The sequence below is a fragment of the Hemicordylus capensis genome, chromosome 6 (genome assembly GCF_027244095.1).
Source record: "Hemicordylus capensis ecotype Gifberg chromosome 6, rHemCap1.1.pri, whole genome shotgun sequence".
In the NCBI taxonomy this organism is placed as follows: domain Eukaryota; kingdom Metazoa; phylum Chordata; class Lepidosauria; order Squamata; family Cordylidae; genus Hemicordylus; species Hemicordylus capensis.
In genome coordinates this window covers 15,559,566-15,582,671 of record NC_069662.1, presented here as the reverse complement: position 1 = coordinate 15,582,671, position 23,106 = coordinate 15,559,566, and the positions used below count along the sequence as shown (strand labels likewise).

Below are 23,106 nucleotides of genomic sequence, written 5' to 3'. Positions count from 1 at the left end.
CACCCCATACTGCCCGGGCAGTTCACAATATAAAATATATGAAGAGGACCTGCAAAAACTGTCATAGAATGGCTGAAAATGCTGCCAGGCAGTCCTTTCATGAGGCCAAGTGAGGCAGGCACTTCAGGAGGCAGATTATTGGTGTGCCAATAGGGTGGCAAGCAGTGTCCCCTCTAATTTTTTTAAATCTGTGTGCAGAATGAATTTTGTTTTGGGAGCTAGTATTAAGGTGCTGGGATTTTTTATTCCTGGTTTTTCTCAGAAGCCAGATTTTAGCTATATGGGTTTATAAGGTCCTGACCGGCTGTTTGCCCACTGCCCAGAAAAGGAAGCACACACTACAGGAATCAATTTAACATTTTATTTGAGTTACAAGAGAAAACAAATGAGAGGAGCTGATCTTAATAGTCTAAACAGTCTAGTAGATATCTTACCACTCCAGGTAAACCAGCAAATCAGTCTCAGTAACACAAAAAGAAAACTCAGAATAGAAGCTTCAATGAAAATCAAAAGAACTCCTCCCCCCCACACACACAAATTATAGAGCTTAAAGTTTAGAGCTAGGGAAAACTTAAAAGAAGGTATCAAAGATTATAGCTAGGACATAAAGCCCAAAGCTTTGGACAAAATTTGGAAAAGGAGTACACATGTTAGAAACTCATAAGGGGTCAAAAAGGGGGGAATCTAAAAACTAATTCGTGATCCAAACTTTTATAATCCCTTATCATGGAGGAGTGTCTTTCCCTCCCAAAAGGATGGCTTGGAGTACTTGTTAGGTTTTGATAGGCCACGTCTAATTACAAGCTACCACCCATCTTGATTAGAAAGATGTCATTTTAGAATGATTAGGTATAGATTGTGTGCAAAAATCATGAACTGCTGACTTACATAGCTTGAATATTTGGATTTTATGATCTGTCATTTGACTATTACCTAATGGTTAATTCTCAGCAGAAAAAGCCCCTTCTCTGTTCTTGCAGTTTGTTCGTTAGAACGTAAGCCATCTTACAGTAATTAATTTGGCAAAATGTCCCATGTATCTGACCAGGGGTGTAGCAAGGTTGGAGTGGGCCCAGAGACAAGATTTTAAAATGTCCCCCCCTCACTGAAGCTCAGCTCATGAAGTAAAGCAATCTTAAATGAGGCTGAATAGTGGTAACAAAAAGCATAGTAAAATTTATATATCTATATATCCTATGTGCCACAACAGAACATCATCCTAAATTATTTTTGTAAAGGTTTTGTAATTTGTGGACGATGCAACAAGTCGTTTAACGGTACTAGAGAAAGACATGCTGTTCTGGTAACTCCAGGTCTTAACACTCACATCAGTTTCAGAGGATGAATACAACTGAAGGAAGCCCGGGCAGGTGTGTGGCTGGGGGAGTCAGTCATGTGACTTGCCTCTGGGGGTGGGGCTGAGGCAGTGGGGCCCCAGACAACTGTCTCCCCTTGCCCTATTATAGTTACGCCCCTGTATCTGACCCCAAACCAACTCCAACTTCCTCTCTTCTGCCGAGAATCCTCTTAGCACACAGCTGGTACCGCAATTTTCAAAAGAACAGCTAAATGCCTTTATAAAGTTCAAACAGATCTAGACCAAATTGATATATATGAATACGTGATTAAAAAGCATAGAAGCCCCTTTACGTGATATAGGATTAAAATACAATTAATCCTATATTAATAGGATTAATACGGGGGGGGGGGGAATCCTGAGGATTAGAAATGAATATTTTGTTTGCTAATACCACACATTTGTTGGAAAGCATCTTCAATTTATCACCATCTGAATAAAAAATAAACTTGATTGTTTCACTGCCCTCAGTCTACCTTGCCATAATTTGTGGAAGGAAATCAATGACAAATGCAGGTAACACCTGTGATGTTCATCAATAAATTACTGGTGTGCAGTTTTGATGGGAAAATGTGTGCTTCATGAATGTTGGGCTCAGTATGGAACTTCAGCTTTTCTTTTTCAAGGTAGTACTGCTTACTTCATATTATAGGTTTCCTTCAAAGCTTCCTTTGCTTGTTCTTTGGTAATCTTTTTCCAGTCCTCTGGCAATTCTGCTGGTTTTGCACAATATTTTCTGGCAAAATCATGATTGAATTCTGCAAAAATGAACTTCCAGTAATCAGAAGCATTGATACTGGGATCTGGTTGAATGTTCCAGTCTGGATAATAGTCACGATAGTTTTTGTATGGATGCCATTTTTTGTCTGTGTGTCTATTTTTGAACCAATTGTCAGAAACCACATCAGAAGAGCACAATGAATAATAAAGCTCTTTTGTTTTATCCCATCTGTATCTCCCCAGTCCTTGAGGTCGATGGACTGCTGCAAAGTGCTCTTGATGAGCTTTCCCTCCAGCTTCACAGGGGACTTTGCAGAAGGGGCACTGCTTCCCGCAGCCAAACACTCGCTTGAAGATCTCATCCTGGGGCTTCACAGGCAGTTTGGTGAATGTGAATTTAACATCCATGAGTTTCAACTCAGATAGTATTTGTTTTTCCAAACCAGGGAGAACATTTTTAATGTAAGCTGAAAATTGCTTAGGAACCAATTCGTTTTTAAACTGTATCCCCACTAGATTGTCCTCAGAAATTACCAGGTCTTTCTGCATTGCTTTGCAAAAGTTGTCCAAAAACTCTGGGATTGCCCCAGCATCTTTTTGCTTTGGCTTTTCCAGAGTCTCCCTAATTTTGTTTATTATTACAGAGAGAATCTCTTTTTCAAGGTTTTCCAGATCATTGTTTTTTTCATAGCGATCCAACATTCGTGTCCAGATCCAGCTCTTGACAAACTCTTCATAGGTCAAGATGTATTTCACATATTGACCAAAATTCATCCCTTCCAACAACTCCTGCAGAACAGTAAACTGGAAGAAGCTCCGACAGGCAAATTCAGTGGACTGTGCATTTCTTATAAAGTTCTCCACTATTTCTATCCCAAGTCTTTTGTTGATGTAATCCACTAGGGCAGGATGAAGACATTTGTCACAGAAATCCTTAGCCCTGCTTTGCTCGGCATCTTTTTCCAGATAAAGATCTCTAAAAACAGAGAAATACTGAAGTTTCAGTTTCTCCAGACGTAATAGGGGATCATTTTCCTTCATGAAATCTTCATGCATCTTCTGAAATGCATGGGCTGCTTCTCCCAAAATATGAAGCTTTAGGTCTACTTCAAAACCAGGTGTTGTACAAAGTTTTTCAACATTATTCTCCTGAAGTTCCTTATTGATCATATGCAAAAGTTCAACACAATAGGTTTCATCATAATCCTCCATGGAATTGGCCTTTTCATCAAAGTACCTACTGCATTTGTCTATCAAAGATTTAGCAAGTTCATCTACTTGATACAATTTTTTGTTTTTTTTGAAAACATTTTTAAACCATGATAAGTGTATATATTCATCTTTTATTTTGAAGGCTTTTATTCTGTAGCTTAACAAACCTTTTTGTAATTTTTCATTGAATAGCCTGCCACGAGATGACAAATCTTTTCTCAGATGTGACTCAACATTTGAACATACTTGGCGTTTCTGCAAGTGCATTGGTGTTAATTCCAAGAATGTTTTGGTCCACATTCTTTCAAACTCCTCTTTCAGCTTGCAGTTTTCCAATCTACATTTGTTTTTCCTGCATTCATCAAGAAGCCCATCAACCTTTTCTTCAATTGTTTTCACATATCTGCTTAAGATAATGTCGGTCTTGTATCGACCCTTTTTAATGCGTCTGGCATCCTCCAATTTGCTATAAGAAGAACCTTCAAGTTCACTTTTGAGGCTGTTGGCACTCTTGACAAAATCTTCTTTGTACTTTTCTACCAGATACACATTTCCTGCTCCACTTTCAAAGTACTGCCTCAGATTCTTGGAAATCCTCTCTTCCTCAATGGATAATTTCTTTTGGAGCTCACATTTCAAAGTACTGAGATCAAGTGCATCAAGGGAAACATTTTGTATCACAGTTTCCTGCTCAGATACCCAAACGTGCATCTCTTTGCGGAAAGCCCACTCCCATTCAGAATAGCTTGTGGACAGGTTGGTATAGGCTTCTGCTATGAGGCTGTTGCGGAAGCTGAAGATGAAGTTTTCATGTTTCACAGCATTCCACAGACTCTTCACCCACTCAATAAACTGAGGAATGTCTTTGAGAGGCCTTTCACGTGAAAGATGCTTTATATATTCAAATAGGTATTTCTTTAGCTCAAAGACCTTTTCACTATAGCCCCTGTTGACTGGAGCCATGGGTGGGACTCCATGCCACAGACCTGGAATGTACCAGTTATGTATTTCTGGGTCATAGTCCATGATGTCTGAAAACTTGATGTTCTTCTTGGTGTTTTCCATCTTTGCCGCAGCCTGAGTCATTTCATTCAGCTGCTCCAAAAGGCGATTCCTGTCACTCATGTTTTGATCATGAGCACAAACATCACTGACATTCTGATGAACAAACTGGCAGTTGCGTTTTTGCCCAATCTCCTTCATCCTGAGGAAGGCATGGGTCACAATTTGCAAGATGTCCTTCATTTCAGTGGCATTCTCCATGGCCATGTTCACTATTGTGATGTCACTCAAGCCAATTACTAGAGTGCCCAACTCATTGTCATGTTGGTCGCTGTCTCCCAACTTGGCCAGTTCAGGGGCTTTCAAGCCTTCTGTGTCTATTACTAGGATGAAATCACAGCCAAACTCCTGAACCAAGTTTCCTTTGACTTGAAGGAGCATCATGAAGGCGCCTCGTGTACATCGGCCACTGCTGACAGCAAACTGCAGCCCAAACATGGTGTTGAGGAGGGTGGACTTCCCAGTGCTCTGCACCCCGAGCACAGTGATCACCACCATTTTGGATCGACCTCCTACTTTATGATTGAGTTCAGTCAGAACATCAGTTATCCACTGAAGGGGGATGTTGGATGCATCTCCATCAATAAGCTCTAGAGGAAAACCATCCAGCATCAGGTCAACTGCGATGCTTGGGAAATGGACAAACTGCCTTCTGCTTTTTGCTATTCTGCCCTCTCTAACCATTGAATGCTCAGCCTCATAAAACTGCCCTAGTTCACGCATGAAATGCTCAACTCCCAAGGAAGAAGACGATATCAGTTGGTCTAATTCTGCAGTCTTCTGGCCCTTGTCTCCTAAGGTCTTGCATCTCTCTTTGTATTTTGCCCGCAGATTAGTAGAATTGCCCCTGGCAATCCAATCCAGGTGAAGTTTCATCCATTTTAAGAAATATTGCTTCTCTGCTGAATTCAAATGTGTTATGCCACCAATGAACTTAATTAAACCAGGGGTGAGATCACACTCATTCTGCTGTTTGTGCAGTTCCACCCGTCTACCTTTCAAGATGGACTTGTACTGTTCTGAAGGTGTGTCCCCTTGGCTTTTCATTCTGCATAGTTCTTTTTCCACTCTTGCCAGATTTTTCCAGAGATCACCTTGGAGCACCAGTGTTTCTTTTTTATAGATTACTATGTCTTTGATACCTTGTGTGATTTCATTAGCATATCTGAGGGCATGCTGACACTCTTGAGCATCCTCATCCACCTGGATTTTAAATTCACGGGCCACATCAGCCATCTTTAGTACACTCATGCTCTTAGAAGAAGAGAGTATTATTCTCTCAACAATAGATTGTAGATTTTTCACAAACTGTGCTTCATTTATCCTGTCACCTTTCATTAGTATTTGTGAATTCTTCAGTTTAAATGCAGTAGCTAATTCACTTATAAAATGTGAAGTTTCAGTGAATTTTTTACTGTGACGTTCCAAGATGAAATAACACCGAGACAATGATTTGTTCAATGATGACAAGAGGGCATATTCTTTCTCTCCAAAACATTCAGTAAATATAAATACTGCTGAGGAAACTTGTGTTAGAAAGAGGAACTGCAGCCAATGAGACTCCACACTCCCACAGAGATTTGCAATTGCAACTGGTTCTGAGAAGAGATCAGAGCTTTTCTGACCCCCTGGGAAATACCAGGCCATTTCTACAAGCCCATTAGCGATTTCACGGAGGCTGTTCGAAATGTCCATGTCTCGGTGTATGAAGAAATCGTAGTGTTGTTGGGAGGGGCTGAGAAACAAATTGAGGAGTTTGGACTTGGAGAGGCTGCAGCTGCCCATCCGGACAAAGGAAATGGTGGGCATGGAGGTCCGCACCAGGCTCTCCTCTCTGAAGCTTCTCTTTTCAATCAGGGAATGGGGCCTCCATTTTCTCACAATGTCTCTCATGGCCCAGAGCATCAGGGTGCACTTGGGAGTCTCCAAGGGAGGCAGAAGCAAAGGCAGAGCAAACTGGCACAGGGACATTTTGGAGAAGATCTCCTGTTGAAGGAAACTATCTGAACTAATCAGAACTGCACAAAGGACATCAAGGGGGTTCACAGAAACTTCGTCATCCATTTCACTAGTGAAGAAAATTCCCTCATCAAATATCTCTTCCTCTTCCTTTCCTCTCATTCCTTGATCATTGGGTGTCCCTTTCCCAAGTCTTGTGTTCCTGGCAGTTACATTCAAAGCAAAGACATTCCTCAGAAAATGCCAAGGCAAGTCTCCCAGTGACTGAGGGGTCCTTTCCTTCAGACTTTCTGAACTGATTTCCAGGACTTCTCTTAGGGTAAGTTCCTTGTTTATATACTTCTGTAAATTTAATTTGGCAAGAACATTTTGAAGTGATTTGCTTCTATCTGTAGAAAAGGTTGAGAAAAAAGTTGATTAACATTAATAATGACTGTGTGATTGGTTGGTACTGAATATTCAAAGCTGAATAAAGGCAGCTTTCCCACTGCTCTCCTCTGCCCAGCCCATCTACAGCATGGGGGAAGGCCCTTAAAGAGATCCAGAGCCACAGAGTACTCTAGAGATGTCTAGGAAGTTGTGTGGGAAGGCATGCATGGAGTGCTGCGAAGCATGGTGCTTCTCACTGGTATCTTCATAGGGCTTTATGGGGAAAGTGCTGGGAAGCATCGAGCTCTCCAGATTCTCCATGTGTACCTTCCAAGATGGCACTGGGGCTTCACCAGTTCCCTTGAAGGCAGGCCCACCCTTAGGGCAGGGCGACCAGTGCAATTGCCCCTGGCCCCACGTTTGGAGGGCCCCAGCAGTGGCCAGCTAGTGGCGAGCAGCCTGCTCTGCTGGAGAGGCTACCTGCGTGCCTGCCTTGGCTCTGGCCTAGCCACCTGCCATCATGTGTGCTGGGGGTAGGGGAGTGGTTCCGCTCCTATCTCTCAGGTAGATTCCAGATGGTGACAGTTGCTCCTCAAAATGCGAGCTGTTATATGGAGTCCCCCAGGGCGCTATTCTGTCACCAATGCTTTTCAATATCTACATGAAACCGCTGGGTGAGGTCATCAGGAAATTTGGTGCTGGGTGCTATCAGTATACTGATGACACCCAAATATACTTTTCATCTTCAGGAAATGACACTCATTCTCTAAATGCCTGCCTACAGGCAGTAATGGGCTGGATGAGGAATAACAAATTGAAACTGAATCCAAGCAAGGCAGAGGTGCTCAATGTGGGGGCTCAGAATCTGAGGGGTGAGTTAGATCTTCCTGTGCTAGATGCGGTTACACTCCCCCAGAAGGAACAGGTGTGCAGCTTGGACCCAGGCTTCACCTTGGTATCTCAGGTGGAGGCCATGGCCAGGAGTGCTTTCTATCACCTTCGGCTGATTTGACAGCTGCGCTCATTCCTTGAAGAGGATGACCTCAAAACAGTGGTGCATCAGCTGGTAACCTTGACTATTGCAATGCGCTCTAAGTGGGGCTGCCTTTGTACGTAGTTCGGAAACTTCCGTTAGTACAGAACGTGGCAGCCAGATTGGTCTCTGGGGCAACCTGGAGAGACCATATTATGGCTGTTTTGAAATAGCTGCACTGGCTGCTGATATGTTTCCGGGCAAAATACAAAGTGTTAGTTATTACCTTTAAAACCCTGAATGTCTTAGATCTGAGTTATCTTAGAGAGCGCCTTCTTCTACATGATCCCCACTGTACGTTAAGGTCATCTGAGGAGGTCTGTCTCCAGTTACCACCGGTTCGTCTGGTGGCAACTCAGAGGCAGACCTTCTCTGTAACTGCCTTTGGGCTGTGGAATGCACTCCCGGCAGAAATCTGTAATTTGAGTTCATTACTGTCCTTCAGGAGAGACCTTAAAACCTATCTGTTTGGCCTGGCCTTCCAGGGTTTTTAAATGAGTAAACTGTTCTAAATTGTTTTAAATGGTTTCCCTAGTTTTCCAGGGTTTTTAGCTGTTTAATTGTTTAATTGGTTTTATTCTGTTTTTATAGTTTGGTTTTAATTGTTAACTGGTTTTAATTGTTTTTATCCCGTTGTAAACTGCCCTGAGCCATTTTGGAAGGGCGGTATATAAATTGAATAAAATAAATAAATAATAACAAGCATTATAAACAACTTACTCTTTGGCAGAAAATTACAAAAGGTTCTGGAATTGAAACCCTGACACTGACCATCATTCAACCCCTTTTGGAGGAAATTGCCCTTTTCTTCATAGGAAAGGAGCAGGGCTCCCCATTTTTTTGCACTTCATGCTGATATAATTCTGAAATGGCTGTGCAGAAAGTTCTCAAAATTCATATGGTGGCCATAAGAGTACTTAACTTTGGCTGGCTGATGTCCATCAAGATCAGCTCTGAGACAGAACTGAAGAATTCTGGGGAGAACCAGTGGGTGCCAGGTGAGATCTGAGCAGGAACATAGGAAGCTGCCTTCTACCGAGTCAGACCATTGGTCTAGCTCAGTACTATTGTCCACACCAGGGCTGCACCACTTCAGCCCTCCAGCTGTTTTTGGACTACAACTCCCATAATCCTCAGCCACAATAGCCAATTACAAGGGATAATGGGATTTGTAGTCCAACATCTCTGCAGGAGGTCTGAAGTTTGTAAAAACATCTAAAACTTTTCAAACACTAACTTCTACACAAACACGTTAGTACTTGTTAAATGGAGACTAGGGATGTTCTCATGATCGGCATTAGGGAAGAGAAGCCTCCTACCCTAATCTGGGAGCCAGGCACACTCCCAACTGACCATCATGAAAATTCTGCAAACAAGGGAGGAGGGGGAATGCTCACCTGTGAGCTGAGTACAGAGACAGGTGGCAGCAGCAAGCCCAGAATGTGGACCCAGCTCCAGAGTGAGGGTAGAGGGAAGGGACTCCCTGCACATCACACTTCCGTACCCAACCCACAGACGATCATTTCCCCCTGGCTCCCAGATTAGGGTAGAAGGAGGCTTCTCCTTCCTTCAAGCTGATTGTGATAACAGGCCTACTGAGTTCTTTTGTTCCTTATGCCTTTTCTGTCAAGGACGATCTCCCTTAGTGCTCAGCCCCAAGCTCACCTGGAGTGGATTCTGATTGCAGCTCCAAATGGCCAAAACTCTGTCCTGGATTTTGATCCTGACCTGCAAAATGAGAATAATAATTTCTTTGTCCATATGGGCAGGAGAATAAATGAAAAAGTTATGTTAATTGTCCTTGGGACATAGGAAGGCAGGCAGATAAGCAGGCAATTTGGGCTAATGGGTGGGGAAAGCTGCAAGGTATTTTTTGCGCACCAAAGGGCCAGCAGCCCCACCACACAGTTCCCACTAAGTTAGAGGCGAAGGACGAACCTAGGGCACTTTGACTTTTGCCTCCGGCCCCCGCCTCTTGCTAGCTACACAGCCTCAGCCCCCTAGTAAGCCCAGCAGTGGCACAGAGTTCTTTTTGCCCAATTCTCAACCCGTGCTTCTAAGGAGTTTCGGCTGCAGGGGTTGTGCGGCACGAAGGCAAGAACCCACTGAGTGCTCTGTCTGCACACCCAAGTGCCTCCACTCTGGCTTCCCTCCCCACTCCTGCTCCCGTAGCGGTTGCATAAGGTAACAGCCAAGTGAGTGCTCTGCGCTCCTTGCAAGTTGCCTCTGCCTTGGCTAGCCAGCCAACCAGCCAGCATCCCTCCTGTCCTGTGGTGCCAAAGGCTGCTGGGATGTCCTCTCTCCGGCTTGGGCGGGAATGCTGCCTCTGCCATCGTCTCCCTGCTTTCCCTCACTGGGAGAAGAAAGAGAAAACATCCCAGCAGGCGGGCTTCAACTGTGGGAGGGGAGGGGAGGGGAGGGGAGGGAAAGATGGAGGTTGGCTGGCCAGCCAGTCAAGGCAGTTTACAAAGAGGGCAGAATGTTTCTACTTGCTGCAGACACAGTGAGAGAGAGTCGTGCGTGGGAGGTCCATGTGGAGGAGGCATTATTTTGGCAAGCAGAGTGCTCCTGCTGGCTGGGGGGCTGTGGAACCCACTGCATGAAGGTGCTTCCTGCAAAACACACACATGCACACACACACTCTTTTCTGATCCAGTCTGCAGAATGGGTATCCCCTGTCTCCTTGTAACCCTACCAAATCTAATTACCACCACACAAACATGATGAATGAATGAAGATAATCAATTGCCATCATGATCATATTAAATATTGGCCTTCTACAAGGTGAAATTTTAAGAAGGTAGGAACTTCCAAAAAAAAAAAAAGCCAAAAGAGAGTTAAATATTGCTGCCAAATATTTTATAACTTCTTGTAAGCTTGCAATTTTAGAAATGCTGTTCACTCCCTAGTTGCTAGAAGCAACACATCAGACATTCCATCTCCAAGTTCAGCATGGAAACCTCTTGGAGGCCAACTGTAACAGAAAGCCCCTCTAAGAATCACAATGAAATAATGATGCATTAATTAATTACAGAACTTGTGTTCTTCAATAAAACAAGGAAGTGGGAGGGAAGCCTCAGAATTCACCTGCCCTCTGACTATCTAGAGTAGAAGCCCCACTCCTTCACTGTGGGAATGGGTGTTAAGTAAGAGCCACTTTAATTTTGCTTCCAGGTGAAAGCAGAAGCCTCCGCAGCAGCACTAAGGAGTCCTGGTGCAGAAGCACTCTTTGCCCGAGGTGGAGGCAGCTGTTCATGAATAGCAGCTTTCCCAAGACATGGATTTGGCAACCAGCAGTGAGATGCAATGAAGTTATTTCAATGGTCTGATTTTCTAGCAAGGACTCAGTCCCATGGTGCTAAATCCCAAATTCACCTGGACTGGATTCTGGTTTGATCCTGACCTATTACCTGAGAATAATAGTCCCTTATCCCACATGGCCATCGTGAGAATAGACGAGGAAACTATGCTTACTTTCTTTGAAGCTTAGGGAGAATACCAAGTAAGACTCACCGTTAAGTAAAGGCTGCAGAGACTGCTTTGAACCTGAACATGCAATTTCTATGCAATCCAGGAACCAGCAGCAGGCACGTTCCCCCTTTTTTTGTATCAGAAGCAGCAATTTCTGACTTTTCTTCTTGGAATCCTCCTCCGTTTTGTTCAAGTTTGCATATTCTTCCTCTGTGATGACAGACTGGGAGAGTAACTCATCTAGAACGATTTCTAGGTCCTCCTGAATGATTTCAGTTAACTGTTTTCTCCCTTTCTGTATAATCTCATTGCCAGACATCCTCGATGAATCCCATAACCTGTGTGTGGACAAAATATTTTATTTAAGGAATCAGGGAGATGGAGAGAGAGAAGGAGACAACACTTGTGTAGACTCTCTGGATCTGCCTTATACTGAATCGAATTCTTAGTCCTTCTGTCTGTGTTGTCTACTTTAACTAGCTGTGGCTGTCCAGGTGCCCAGGCAGAATTTGCTACCCAGGTAGATATGCCAGCAATTCAATGCAACATCTTATGCCCCAAACAGGCTCCCAGTTCTATGCCATCACCACCACTAGCTTAAAATAATTATGGCTCTTGAGAAATCCCAGGCACCAGGGAGTCATGTTGGCACCTAGAAATTTAACTGCGGCACCTAGACTAGGATATTCAGAGTTACTTCATAATAACATTATTTGTCCGAGGCAGCCCTGTTTCTGTTCTAAGTATGCTATTTGTAAAAGGGGTAAAGAAAAGCCTGTTTACCCCCCCGCCCCTCCACATCACTAAATCTGGTAATTTTATCAAGTGTCCCTTGTTGGATTCCTAAATTTGGGGGCTGACTCCTAGATCCAAAGAAAATTTGTCAAGGCCTGTTTTAAGGGTAATGCTGAATGTTGTTGAAATCCCACATTCTGCCTATGTAGACGACCCCTTGGATCATCATTCCACCCCCCATTTAGCAGAAACTAGAGAGTACCCTGCAACCTGGAAGTCTTTTCTTTTATCAGGTTCTTTCTGAACCAGGCTAGGAACTGTGAAGGGCTCCATGAATCTGCGCTATCTGCATGTAGGTCCCACCCAGTTCTAGTCTGAACTGCAGGGGCATAACTATAATTGAACAAGGTGGGACAAATGTCCCTGGGCCCTGAGGAAGGGGGAGCACTGGGTGGGTGAGAACTCGCTCTTCACTCTCCCCATCCTTGACATGTTGATTCTGATCTGAGGACTTGGCTTGGCTTCAAGAAAGACAAGTCCTCTCCAGGAGGGGGAGGAAAAGGAGTATCACCTTCCTACTCCTCTCCTCCTATATGGTTGGCTAGTGCTCAGGTTCAGCTAACCCCTCTGTCAGCCTGACAGGGAAACGTCATTGAGCATCAGCCTGCCACTCAGGAGGAGGGAGTTATCCTTCCTGAAGCTCCTCCCCCTCCCTCCTAAAGCTGAGACAGAACTGAAAATATTTTCAGTTAAAAGAAGCTTAGGAATTCTTTTTGAATCTTGCTCTGATTTTTTTTTTTTTTAGAACAGAGTAAAACCATAATACTCCTTTTTTCTCTTTCCAGCCTCCCACAAAACATTCCTTAGCACTAGAGTTCAGTAGTTTACCTCTATATTCTGGAGCAAAATCTGTGGCTCATCTTCCTGTGGAAAACTGTGACTGGTGTGAGTGTGAGAGTGAGAGAATGGGGAATAAGATAGAAGACTTGTTAATGTTCTATGAATATATGAGGTGATCGTAGTAGGTATATAAGTTAAAAATATTTCTGAGGCAGGAGGATATGCACACATATGCAAATATGTATGCAAATGTCTCTGACTGCATGTGTGGAGAATGTATGATATTATTTGCCTGGAAATGGGAGAGAGGGTATGCTGAAAATATTTTGTTTTTTCACTATATCTTTACTGTTTGTCTATAGAAGCACACAATGTGGGATAAAGTCAGGGATGGGGGGCAGGGGCCCATCTCCACTCCTTGCCTCAGCACCCACTTCAACCTTGCTCTGTCCCTGTTGCATTGTGTTGTGATCTGTGAGAGTCTGAGATCATATGTACATGGTATTGCTTGTAGGATCAGAAAGTGCCCTTAGATCATCTGCTTCAAATACCCTAAAACGCAAGCCTTCACAAACTGTTGTTGGGTATATTCAAACATATGATGAAGAAGACATTTAGCAGTTCACTAAATGTCATCTAGTAGCCACATTTATCATAAAGCCTCTGAAGTTTGAACACCACCCCAGCTGTTTAGATATACATCCTTGGTTTTGGCTGCAGCCTTGCTTGTCAAAGACCTCAGGTGTACTGCCCTACTGTCTGCTGTCAAGTGCCCAATAAAGTAGTAGAATCCCTAGCAAGACCTCAGTTCATCACATAAGTGCAGAAGTTACCCTTTTGTGGTTGTTCCTGATGACATCCCTCTGCTTGGATTCTCCTCTTTTTTCTCCCTTGAACTAACTGGTGTTAAGCCTGTGTTCTGAGGCCTTGCGAAACTCTCTGTGGTGCATACAGAAGAGGACTTTGCTGCTAGAAATTGAAAAAGGGAATAGAGATAAACATCTTTACTTAGTCAAATGGATGGCCAATCTATTTCTTGTAACACCAGGAAATTAAACAGAAATCCATATTTCAAAATAAAGTAATCCAGATTCTCTCGTGCATTGGAGCACATGTGCACATTTTTCTCTTTTCAAAAACATGTGTATGAGGAGAGCTGGTCTTGTGGTAGCTAGCAAGCACAAATTGTACCCTTTGCTAAGTAGGTTTTTCCATTTGAATGGGAAACTACATTTGTGAGCACTCTAAGATATTCTCCTCAAGGGATGGGGCTGCTCTGGGAAGAACATCTGCATGCAGAAGGTTCCAAGTTTCCTCCCTGGATCGGCAGCCAGGCACACTCCCAACTGGCCAGCGTGAGAATTCTGCAAACAAGGGAGGAGGAGGGGGAAATGCTCTCCTGTGAGCTGGGTACAGAGGCAGGTAGCAGCAGCAAGCCCAGAATGTGGACCCAGCTCCAGAGTGAGGGTGGAGGGAAGGGACTCCCTGCACATCACACTTCCGTACCCAACTCACAGACTATCATTTCCCCCTGGCTCCCAGATTAGGGTAGAAGGAGGCTTCTCCTTCCTTCAAGCTGATTGTGATAACAGGCCTACTGAGTTCTTTTGTTCCTTATGCCTTTTCTGTCAAGGACGATCTCCCTTAGTGCTCAGCCCCAAGCTCACCTGGAGTGGATTCTGATTGCAGCTCCAAATGGCCAAAACTCTGCCCTGGATTTTGATCCTGATCTGTAAAACGAAAATAATTTATTTGTCCACATGGACTGGTGAATAAACAACAAAGCTATGTTAATTATCCTTGAGACTTAGGAGGAATGCTAGGTAGGACTCACCATATAGTGAACGTTGCAGATTCTGGTATGAACCTGGACATGCAACATTTAAACATTCCAGGAACTTGTGGCAGGTTGTTTCTCCTCCTTGCTGTATCTGAAGCAGCAAAATTTGAACTTTTGTCTTGGAATCCTCCTCCAGCTTGACTAATAACTCACATTGTTCTTTTTCAATGACTGATTGGGAGATTAACTCTTCTATAATGAGTTCTAGATCCTTCTTAAGGATTTCTGTCAGCCATTTTTTCCCCTTGGATATCATCTCATGACTAGATAACGTATCTGAATCAGATGACCTGTGACAGAAACATTTATTTTATTTTTGACATTGGGGAAAAAAATTAACCTAACCAGATCCGTCAGGAGCTTCTTAAAACTGAATTAGACTGTTGGTCCATCTAGCCTAGTATTGTCCATTGTGACTGGCAGAGACTCTCCAAGGTCACAGGCAGCGAAAGGTCTTTCACAGCTGAGATCCAGCCTGAGATCCATGTAACTGGAGATGCCAGAGATTGACCAAGATAGGGTCCAAGTTTTACACCAGCATGGTTGTGTAAAAACCCCACTTGCTGGCTGCTCCTCCTCCATGCCTCACATCTGAACTCTCCCATGTTTTCCTCTCTTGGCAGCCATCCTCCATGGCTGCATGTGCTCTACTGTATAAGCACATGGCCAATGAGAAGATGCAATGCTGCCACTGTAGCTGACCTGCTGCCCTCAGCAAGCCTCTGAGCAAGGCGATATCTGACTTCTCATTTGCCATCTTGAAAACGTATTTGATTATTCCATGGAGAGGGGAAAGGGGAGAGAAACATTATTTTAATTGATAATGAGCTCATTCACACAATCAAAAACTATATTCAACCCATATGTGGGTGCTAGGGTTGTGCAGGGTGGCTTGAAATCAAGGCAGCTCAGCATAAGGGTTTGCCCCCAAACTGGACCAGGGAAACTGGTCCGGGTGTGTGTGTGTGAGATTCAAACCAAATCCCCACCTTGCAAGCCAACTCAACGGCAACGGGGAGGGGGCTCCTTCAACCCTGCTGCTGGCCTCCCAAATGACCTGGTGGCCCGTTTTAGGCTTAGGATGGCTGCAGCTGCGGGGACAAGGGATGACCGAGGCAGTGGGCATTGCTTCCACCTGCCCATCAGCCTCCTAAATGAATCAGCGGCCGCACTGCATCCTGTTTCAGGCCTCTGAGCATGTACACAGAGGCTCAAAATAGGCCGTAACATGCACGCTGGGTCACTTGGGAGGCCGGCGGGTTGCTGGAACGAGCCCCCGCCAGCACCTCTGTCATCCCCCATCCCTCCTGCCACAGCCATCTCAGGCCTGAAATGGGCTGCTGGATCATTTGGGTAGAAGGAGCCCCCGCCCCCTCATCCCTGCCAATGCAGCTACGGCTTGGATTTAAAGGTAAATAACAGGCTTTGCCCTCCCCCACCTCCACGTAAATGGGAATCCTTTCGAGATTCTCCTTTAAAAGTATCCCCATCAAGCCCCTTGAGCCAGCTCGATGGCTGGACTGGATTCAAGCCGAAACGGACAATTTGGTTGCATGCATATCCATATTGGGAGCTGTGTGTGCTCCCAATTTCCAGTTGTGTGGAAGCAAGTTAAGAGGAAAACCTAGGTAGAAGTGATTGTGTGGAAGCACAAAGGAAAAGTTATACTTGCTTTCCCACAACCGAAAATCGGGAGCACACACAGCTCTCAAACCTGGGTAGAACACACACAGTTTTTGATTGTGTGAATGACCTCAATATATTACATGGAGGTCCATTTTGCATCCCACCATCTTGCTCCTAGGATAAATTCTCCCCTACTGGGCTGAACTAGTGAATTTCTTCTTGCAAAGCTTGCACAACTATAACAATAACTAGATCTTGCAGACCTAGTTTGGAGAACTATTGGAACTTTATTTTAATTCTGAACAGCTCTGCTCAGATAGCCGAATATTTATAAATTAAAGGGGAAGAATACATGTTGTGTTTATTTCTTGAATGGATACATGGTGCAATGACCAATTGATCCTAATTTCCTATTTACTGGAGATTTGTTTCTAAGGATTGCTGAGCTCACCCAGTTAACTCTGCCACTGTCCTGACCCTTTGTTAAGATAAAAATCCCAAATTGTCATGCAGTCTCACTTTGGTTTCTCTTTTTTTACTGTCATCTCTTTGTAGCTTTCTGTTCCTATGACAAGGACACCGTTTGGGGAGTCTGCCTTGTATTGTGATCTGTTGTGCTTCTCTGGGATGTGCTTAGCAGACAGTCACTTTCTCCCACTTCTACCTTGCTTTTTTCTCACAGATAATTGGACAATGGGAGCGTGTGCAGCTCCTGAACTTTGGTAGGATGCATCTCCTGCCCTAATCAGAATTGTGAGAACCAGTCTATAAAGTTTTAAGAATGTGTGTCCATTTTTGAAATGAATGGAAATTGATACAAATGAGATCCATTCATTAGTTTCCACTCATTCAGAAATAAATGCACCCAGAAACTATTGGAAAGAATGATGATATGTGGGGGGTTCTGTTTCATTGAACCCCTGTTCATTGCCATTCATTTTCAATTTTTTTTAAAGAAAGAAAGATAGAGAAAATTACTATTTTAACTGTCAGCTTTAAATCCAAACATCAACTGTTCTGGAACAAAACTGTCAGCTCCTGTTCTAGACCAGTGACACAACTGCCTTCTCCCAGCAACCACTTTGTTTAACCATATGACCCATGATGCATTGTTCAAAAATGGCTGTTTCTTTTCTGTTTTATAAGAAAAATGAAAACCCACCAAAAAAGGAAAATCAAATGAAACAAACATAAATAAAAAGGATGAAAACATTTACTACTCCAGTAGAAACCACAAAGCAGCCTAAACTTACCATGGCACCGTTATATTTAATAGAAGACCTCCCCAAAAGAAACATTCCACCCTTTTCCTTCTACAATTTGCTCCTGGATGCATCCCCACTCCAGTAAGAAACCTAGTTCTTTCCTTCTGCACCTTATATAAACAAGCCATATTTCACTTACAATCATAGATGACTACAGCTCACCCTGTTGGATGGGAGGTCAAAAGATGTCAACAATATGGAGCAACAGAACAGTTTACAGAAATAAGGAACTAATAAACACAGCACCTGGGGAGAGCACCGAGGAAAAAGACAGCTTCCATCCTAGTGTAAGCACCATCTGCCATAGGGCGCCCCAAACAGTGTAATTCTTGGCAAGTCCTCAGATAGTCATTTAAGGAAATAAATTACCCAGTGGCTGCTCCTGATGAACCTTCTCTCTCCAGATTTTCTTTTGCATCCTCTGAATAAGGTCTATCTCTAGCTGGCTTTGACCCAGCTGTGTTTCTGTTATTTGAAAGTGTGACTCTGAATGTGACTTTGAAAGGAGATGATTTTGCTTCTAGATAAAGAGAAAGTGAATGCAGATTAACAGTTTTACGTAGTCAAATAGATCTTTCAGTAAGTTAATAATAGATTCTCAGCAATAAGAAACTACTAACACATAATTGATTCTGCATCAGTAATACATAGTGGTTTTTTTTTAAATGTGCAGAATTTATTTCTTTGCATTTCAAAACTTATTGGATTCAAATTATGGCCACATTCCCACGTAAAATGAAACCAAAGGTTGACCAACTGGAGCCTGGCTAAACACCCGAATGTGTGAAACTGTGGTTTTGCAGCAAAAGCAACCTGAGGTTTCCCTTGCCAAACTCCAAATCGAATCTTTGGTTTGTAGGCCCATTTCTGGACCTGAAATCATAGACAGGGTGGCACAGACCTGCCCAGAAATGCAGCAGGTACATGCTGACAGTGCTCTTGCTGCTCACTTCTTGGTGAAATCTCCATGCCCCTGCCTTCTCCTATACTCGCCCTATTCTTCCTGACAACAGATACTGGGGCATCCACTCTGTAATCTGGGATTGCAGAACTCTCACAATAAATGAGTAATTGCAAAGCGGAGACAATCTTATTGTCTGCATAAGCTGGGAAGCCCCCACCCCACCAATGACCCATGCAACAGGGATTGAGCCACGTGTCTTTGTAGAAAGGCAAATTCCACACAGGGAGTTGTGCTCTGTGTGTTTGTACCAAGGCTGAACCAACACAGATGTCTCATGACAGGGGAGTTGTGCCCTGTGTGTCTGCTTAAAGGCAGACCATACACAGACTATGCCAGGGTAACTGTGCCCTGAGTGTTTTTTTGCATAAAAGCAGACTGTGTAGAAATGACACATGGCAGGGCAGTTCTGCCCTGTGGCTTCGCATGAAGGCAGACCATACACAGATGACACATGCTGGGGAGTTGTGCCCTGTACATTGATGTACAGGCAGACCCTGCACAGATGAACCATACAAAGGAAGTTCTGCCCTGTGTCAGAAGGCAGCCCCATAACAGATGGCACATGCCAGGCGGGTTCTGCCCTGTGTCCTGGGTGAAAGCCTGCCCCTTCCACTCATGAGTGGTTCCTATCTGTCATTGAACACAAGGTGACCAAGGGGAGCCCAGCCCCTTCCCCCTTGTTGAAAAAATCACAGTCTCTGGCATTACTCAGGAGAAGGCCTTCCGCTAGGAGATAAGGCTGGATAGTACCCCAGAGCAGAATAGACCCTAACGGGAGTTTGGATCCAGCGGAGATACCACTGCACAAAATGTCCGTCCATTTGTCCGTCCATATTCATTCTGTTAGGAACTGCTCACCAGAGTGGACCACTCCCTTACGAGAGTGAGAGGCCATGGAGACACGCAGTAGCCAGAATGCCACCAGCCTGGTTGCTCGATACATGCAAACAGCGGGGAAGAGTAACCCAAAAAACTCATTCCCTGTCTTGGCGAATGCCGCCCAGGAACTGTAAAAGCGCTCCCTCTGCCTGTCTGTCACTCCCGTGGCAAATAGACTTATTAAAGCTTCTGCACAGTGGGCAGGCGGGTCACCCAGGGCCCCTGAAGGCAGGCACTCCCCATGCCTGCGATTCCCCATGGCAGCAGTTCTACATATGGTGCGACACCGATCATAGCCTGGGAAATTTGAAAGGGGGAGAGGTGTCATTCACAGTCAGTTCCCTGATGCTCCCAGCTGAGTCTGCCACAACATTAAGGCTTGCACTGCTTCTCATGATAACTGTACGGGGTACATGCACAAGGAAGAGATGGAATGACAGGGTGGGCACTCTGTGGACAAGTCCACACAACTCCAGTGTGGAAGGGATATGCTTGTGTGGTACTGCTTGGGTACAGGCACCTTGCACGGGCTGAGGGCCAAGTGCTGTAATCAAATGTTGAGGGTTTGAATGTTTAAAAGCTCTTTCAATGCCAAGGGCAGACGACCCCTGTCGAGACAGCACAATCTCGCTTGGCATGCCCCCTTTGAGCTCGTGACCAATGGCTGCAGCCCCAATGACATGCCGATGCCTTGCTAGGGGCCTGGCGATAAAAGTGCCCCAGACGTTGCTGGGATGTGACATTGATGGACCAGGAAGAGGGAGGATGTGGGTGGAGGGAGGACCTCCAACGAAACCGAAGGTTGCCGTACTACTGTTGGGCCTATGTCTGCAATGCGATTCAAGGTTGAGAGGGGGGAAAGAAATTCTGCCATCCTAATAAAAGAGAAAATGTTCTCGTAAAAGCTTAGAAAATGAATTATAATTTCATATAAGGGACACATTTCCCACAAGAGGCAGTACCAATCACACATGGAACTTTCTCCGTGCTGATCTAACTTCATCTTCCCATACTAGAGGTTCTTGCAAGTAGGGAATATCTTCTAGAAAAACTTGGATGTTGATGTCCCTGCTTACAGATTTCCAGTATACTCCTTCCATCTCTGTTTGATCTCTCTGAATCAGTTACTATCTGGCATCCCTTAACATACCAATTTGAGGCTGGAACCTCCTTCTGAGTTCACAGATCTTTTGGAAAGCTTTCCTTGTTTTTCCGTGTCTATTTCCATCCTCATGGTCTTTACAGATGTCATTGTAGTAAGATACTCCTTGTATCTTCTAACAGCTTTCTTAAATTCCCTATTAAGTTCCTTTAAGAGGTCTTTATCTTTCTTGACTTTGGCTGCTCTCCTCTTCTTGGCAATTTCCACCGTCTGTTCTGACATCCATTTTGCTTTTTTCTGTTTCTTTGGCAGTCTTTTCACATTCGTCCTTAACAACATTTTTGATTTCATTCCACAGTTCCTCTGGTTCCCTATCAATGAGGTTCAGAACTTCAAAGCGCTTCCTGATGTTCTCCTTAAAAATGGTGGGTACATTCTCAAGATCATATCGTGGAAACTGGATAGCTTTGTTTTTCCACTTTAGCTTGACTTGGAACTTGCACATGAGCAGTTCATGATCTGTTCCATGATCGGCCTCTGGCCACAGCTTTGCTGTTATAACTGAGCTTTTCCACCTCCTTGCACCAATAATGTAATCAATTTGATTTCTTTGTACTCCATCTGGTGATGTCCATCTGTATAGGCACTGCTTTGGTTGTTTGAAGAATGTCTCAGCAATGACGAGATCATTGACTTGGCAGAAACTAATAAGTCATTCTCTTGCTTCATTTCTGTTTCCTAGGCCATATAGTCCAACTTGTTTTCCTCTTTACCATTTCCCACTTTGACATTACAGTCTCCAACCGCCAGCAGCAGCACATCTTGCTTGCATGTTCTGTCAACTGCAGACTGAACTTGAGCATAAAAGTCATCAGCCTCCTCCTCTTCTGCATCAGTCGTTGGGGCATAGACTGGAAACACTGTCATGTTAAGGGTTGTCAATGAAATCTAATTGATATTAGTTAGTCACTGACCACATTGTACCCAAGTACTGTCATTGCTATATCCTTCCTGACTATGAAAGCAACACTGTTGGGAAAGCATATGAATATGACAGGTATTTATACACTGCTTTTCAACAAAAAGTTCCCAAAGTGGTTAACATAGATATAAATAGAGAGATAGATAAAATGGTTCGCTGCCCCCAAAGGGCTCACCATGTAAAAAAGAAACATAAGATAAACAATAACCATCATCCCTGGAGGGATGCTGTGCTGGGGATGGATAGAGCCAGTTGCTCTCCCCTTGATAAATTAAAGAGAATCACCACTTTGAAAAGGTGCCTCTTTGCTCCGTTAGCAGAGGTACTGTCAGAGGCAAATACAGCCAGAGGCAAAAAGGAACCCAAGAACAAAATATAGAAGGAATTCAGTGCTGCTTTTGTAAAACGTGTGAACCCAGCCCTTTGGGAAAGCACAGAAAAGCTTTTCTTCTGTCTAAGAGTGTTGGAAAGTGCCACAGACTCACCATCCTCCAAATATTCAGAAATGGGCCGCAAGCTTGGCAAGACGTGCCTCAGGTTCTCCAGGAACTCTAGGAAACGTTCATGTGTTGATTCCTCTTTTCTCAGCACAGTATCGATGAAGTTTTCTAGAAACTCTTGTGGCTCATGTATCTGGGAGAGGGAGGAGAACTCGCCCTCTGTGAGGAGCTGTTGGGACCGGGCCACAGTGAAGATCAGTTCTGGGTCTCTCTGAAGAGCTTCTGTTAACTTTTTTCTGGCTTTCCGTATAACATCGGAGGGTTTTTCAGCAGAAGCCATGGATTCCAAAGTGGCAAAGCTAGGGGGAAAAATACCTTCTTTAAAACAATAATGTTAGGCTTTGCATAACTAGAACTCAGAATGGGGGTGGGGCGGTTGATGTTCCCCACATAATTTTTTGCCAGAGTTTCAAGCCAGGCTTTTCTTTTTAACATGTTTTCAGTTTCCACAACTTGTTTCTCTCTGCACCCCACAGCACACACATTCTTCTTTCTCTGCACCTCTGCAGGTGCTTCTGTCCCTCCTTATCAATTTATGGAATTCTTTGCCATGAGATGTGGTGATGGCCACCAGCTTGGATGGCTTTAAAAGGGGCTTAGACAGATTCATGGATGACAGATCTATCAGTAGCTACGAGTCTGGAGGCTGTGGGCCACTTCCAGCCTCAGAGGCACGATGCCTCTCAATACAAGTTGCAGGGAACAACAGCAGGAGAAAGGGCATGCACATACCTCTTGCCTGTGGGCTCCCCAGAGGCATCTGGTGGGCCACTGTGTAAAACAGGATGCTGGACTAGATAGGCCTCATGCCTGATCCAGCAGGGCTGTTCTTATGTTCTTACACTTTCCTCTCTTTGTACTACCACAGGACTCTGGGTCACATCTGCTAGCCCATCCTCAGATCCTGCTAAATCCCCATCTCTGCGGCCCATTTTTTGCCTCTCTCCACTTCATGGCACCTTCTCTGTTCTCTGCATTACCACTGGTCTCTCTCTACGTCACACTGTCACCTTATCCCCCCCACCCCCGCTCTACTACGACCACTACACGTTACTACAAACTACTACTACTATGACAAACTCCTCCTCCTCCTCACTAGTATTTTCCCTCTATTTCTACTTCCTTCTCTGCCACCACATCTGCCTTTCTTTCCTCACCTCACTGATCTCTGCCTCCCATCTCCTCTACCT

The 23,106-nt window shown here is 44.3% G+C and overlaps 1 protein-coding gene across 3 annotated transcripts; it reads right to left on the bottom strand.

Annotated features, from left to right (window-relative positions):
* Nucleotides 1-348: 348 nt before the first annotated feature.
* On the bottom strand, nucleotides 349-22,490 carry LOC128330644 (interferon-induced very large GTPase 1-like). 3 transcript variants are annotated; one of them, XM_053263799.1, is made up of 8 exons: nucleotides 21,902-22,490; nucleotides 17,859-18,009; nucleotides 14,593-14,888; nucleotides 14,426-14,488; nucleotides 13,592-13,760; nucleotides 11,226-11,521; nucleotides 9,378-9,440; nucleotides 349-6,699 (listed from the first exon to the last, which is right to left on the bottom strand). In XM_053263799.1, exons 1-8 carry the CDS (start codon nucleotides 22,194-22,196, stop codon nucleotides 1,994-1,996), a joined length of 6,039 nt encoding a protein of 2,012 aa, XP_053119774.1. In that variant the 5' UTR covers nucleotides 22,197-22,490; the 3' UTR covers nucleotides 349-1,993. The 3 variants fall into 3 exon arrangements, with proteins under 3 accessions (XP_053119774.1, XP_053119776.1, XP_053119777.1); XM_053263801.1 differs by having other exon boundaries at nucleotides 13,592-13,727; XM_053263802.1 differs by lacking the exons at nucleotides 9,378-9,440; nucleotides 11,226-11,521; nucleotides 13,592-13,760.
* Nucleotides 22,491-23,106: the final 616 nt, after the last annotated feature.

Excerpts from the sequence above, each read along its gene's own strand:
- LOC128330644 (XM_053263799.1), bottom strand. The coding sequence starts at position 22,196 with ATGGCTTCTGCTGAAAAACCCTCCGATGTTATACGGAAAGCCAGAAAA. Across the intron at positions 18,010-21,901 it reads TTCTGAATATTTGGAGGATG|AAGCAAAATCATCTCCTTTC; the intron begins GTGAGTCTGTGG and ends CTCTTTATCTAG. Across the intron at positions 13,761-14,425 it reads GCAATCAGAATCCACTCCAG|ATGTTTATCTCTATTCCCTT; the intron begins GTGAGCTTGGGG and ends GACTAAGTAAAG.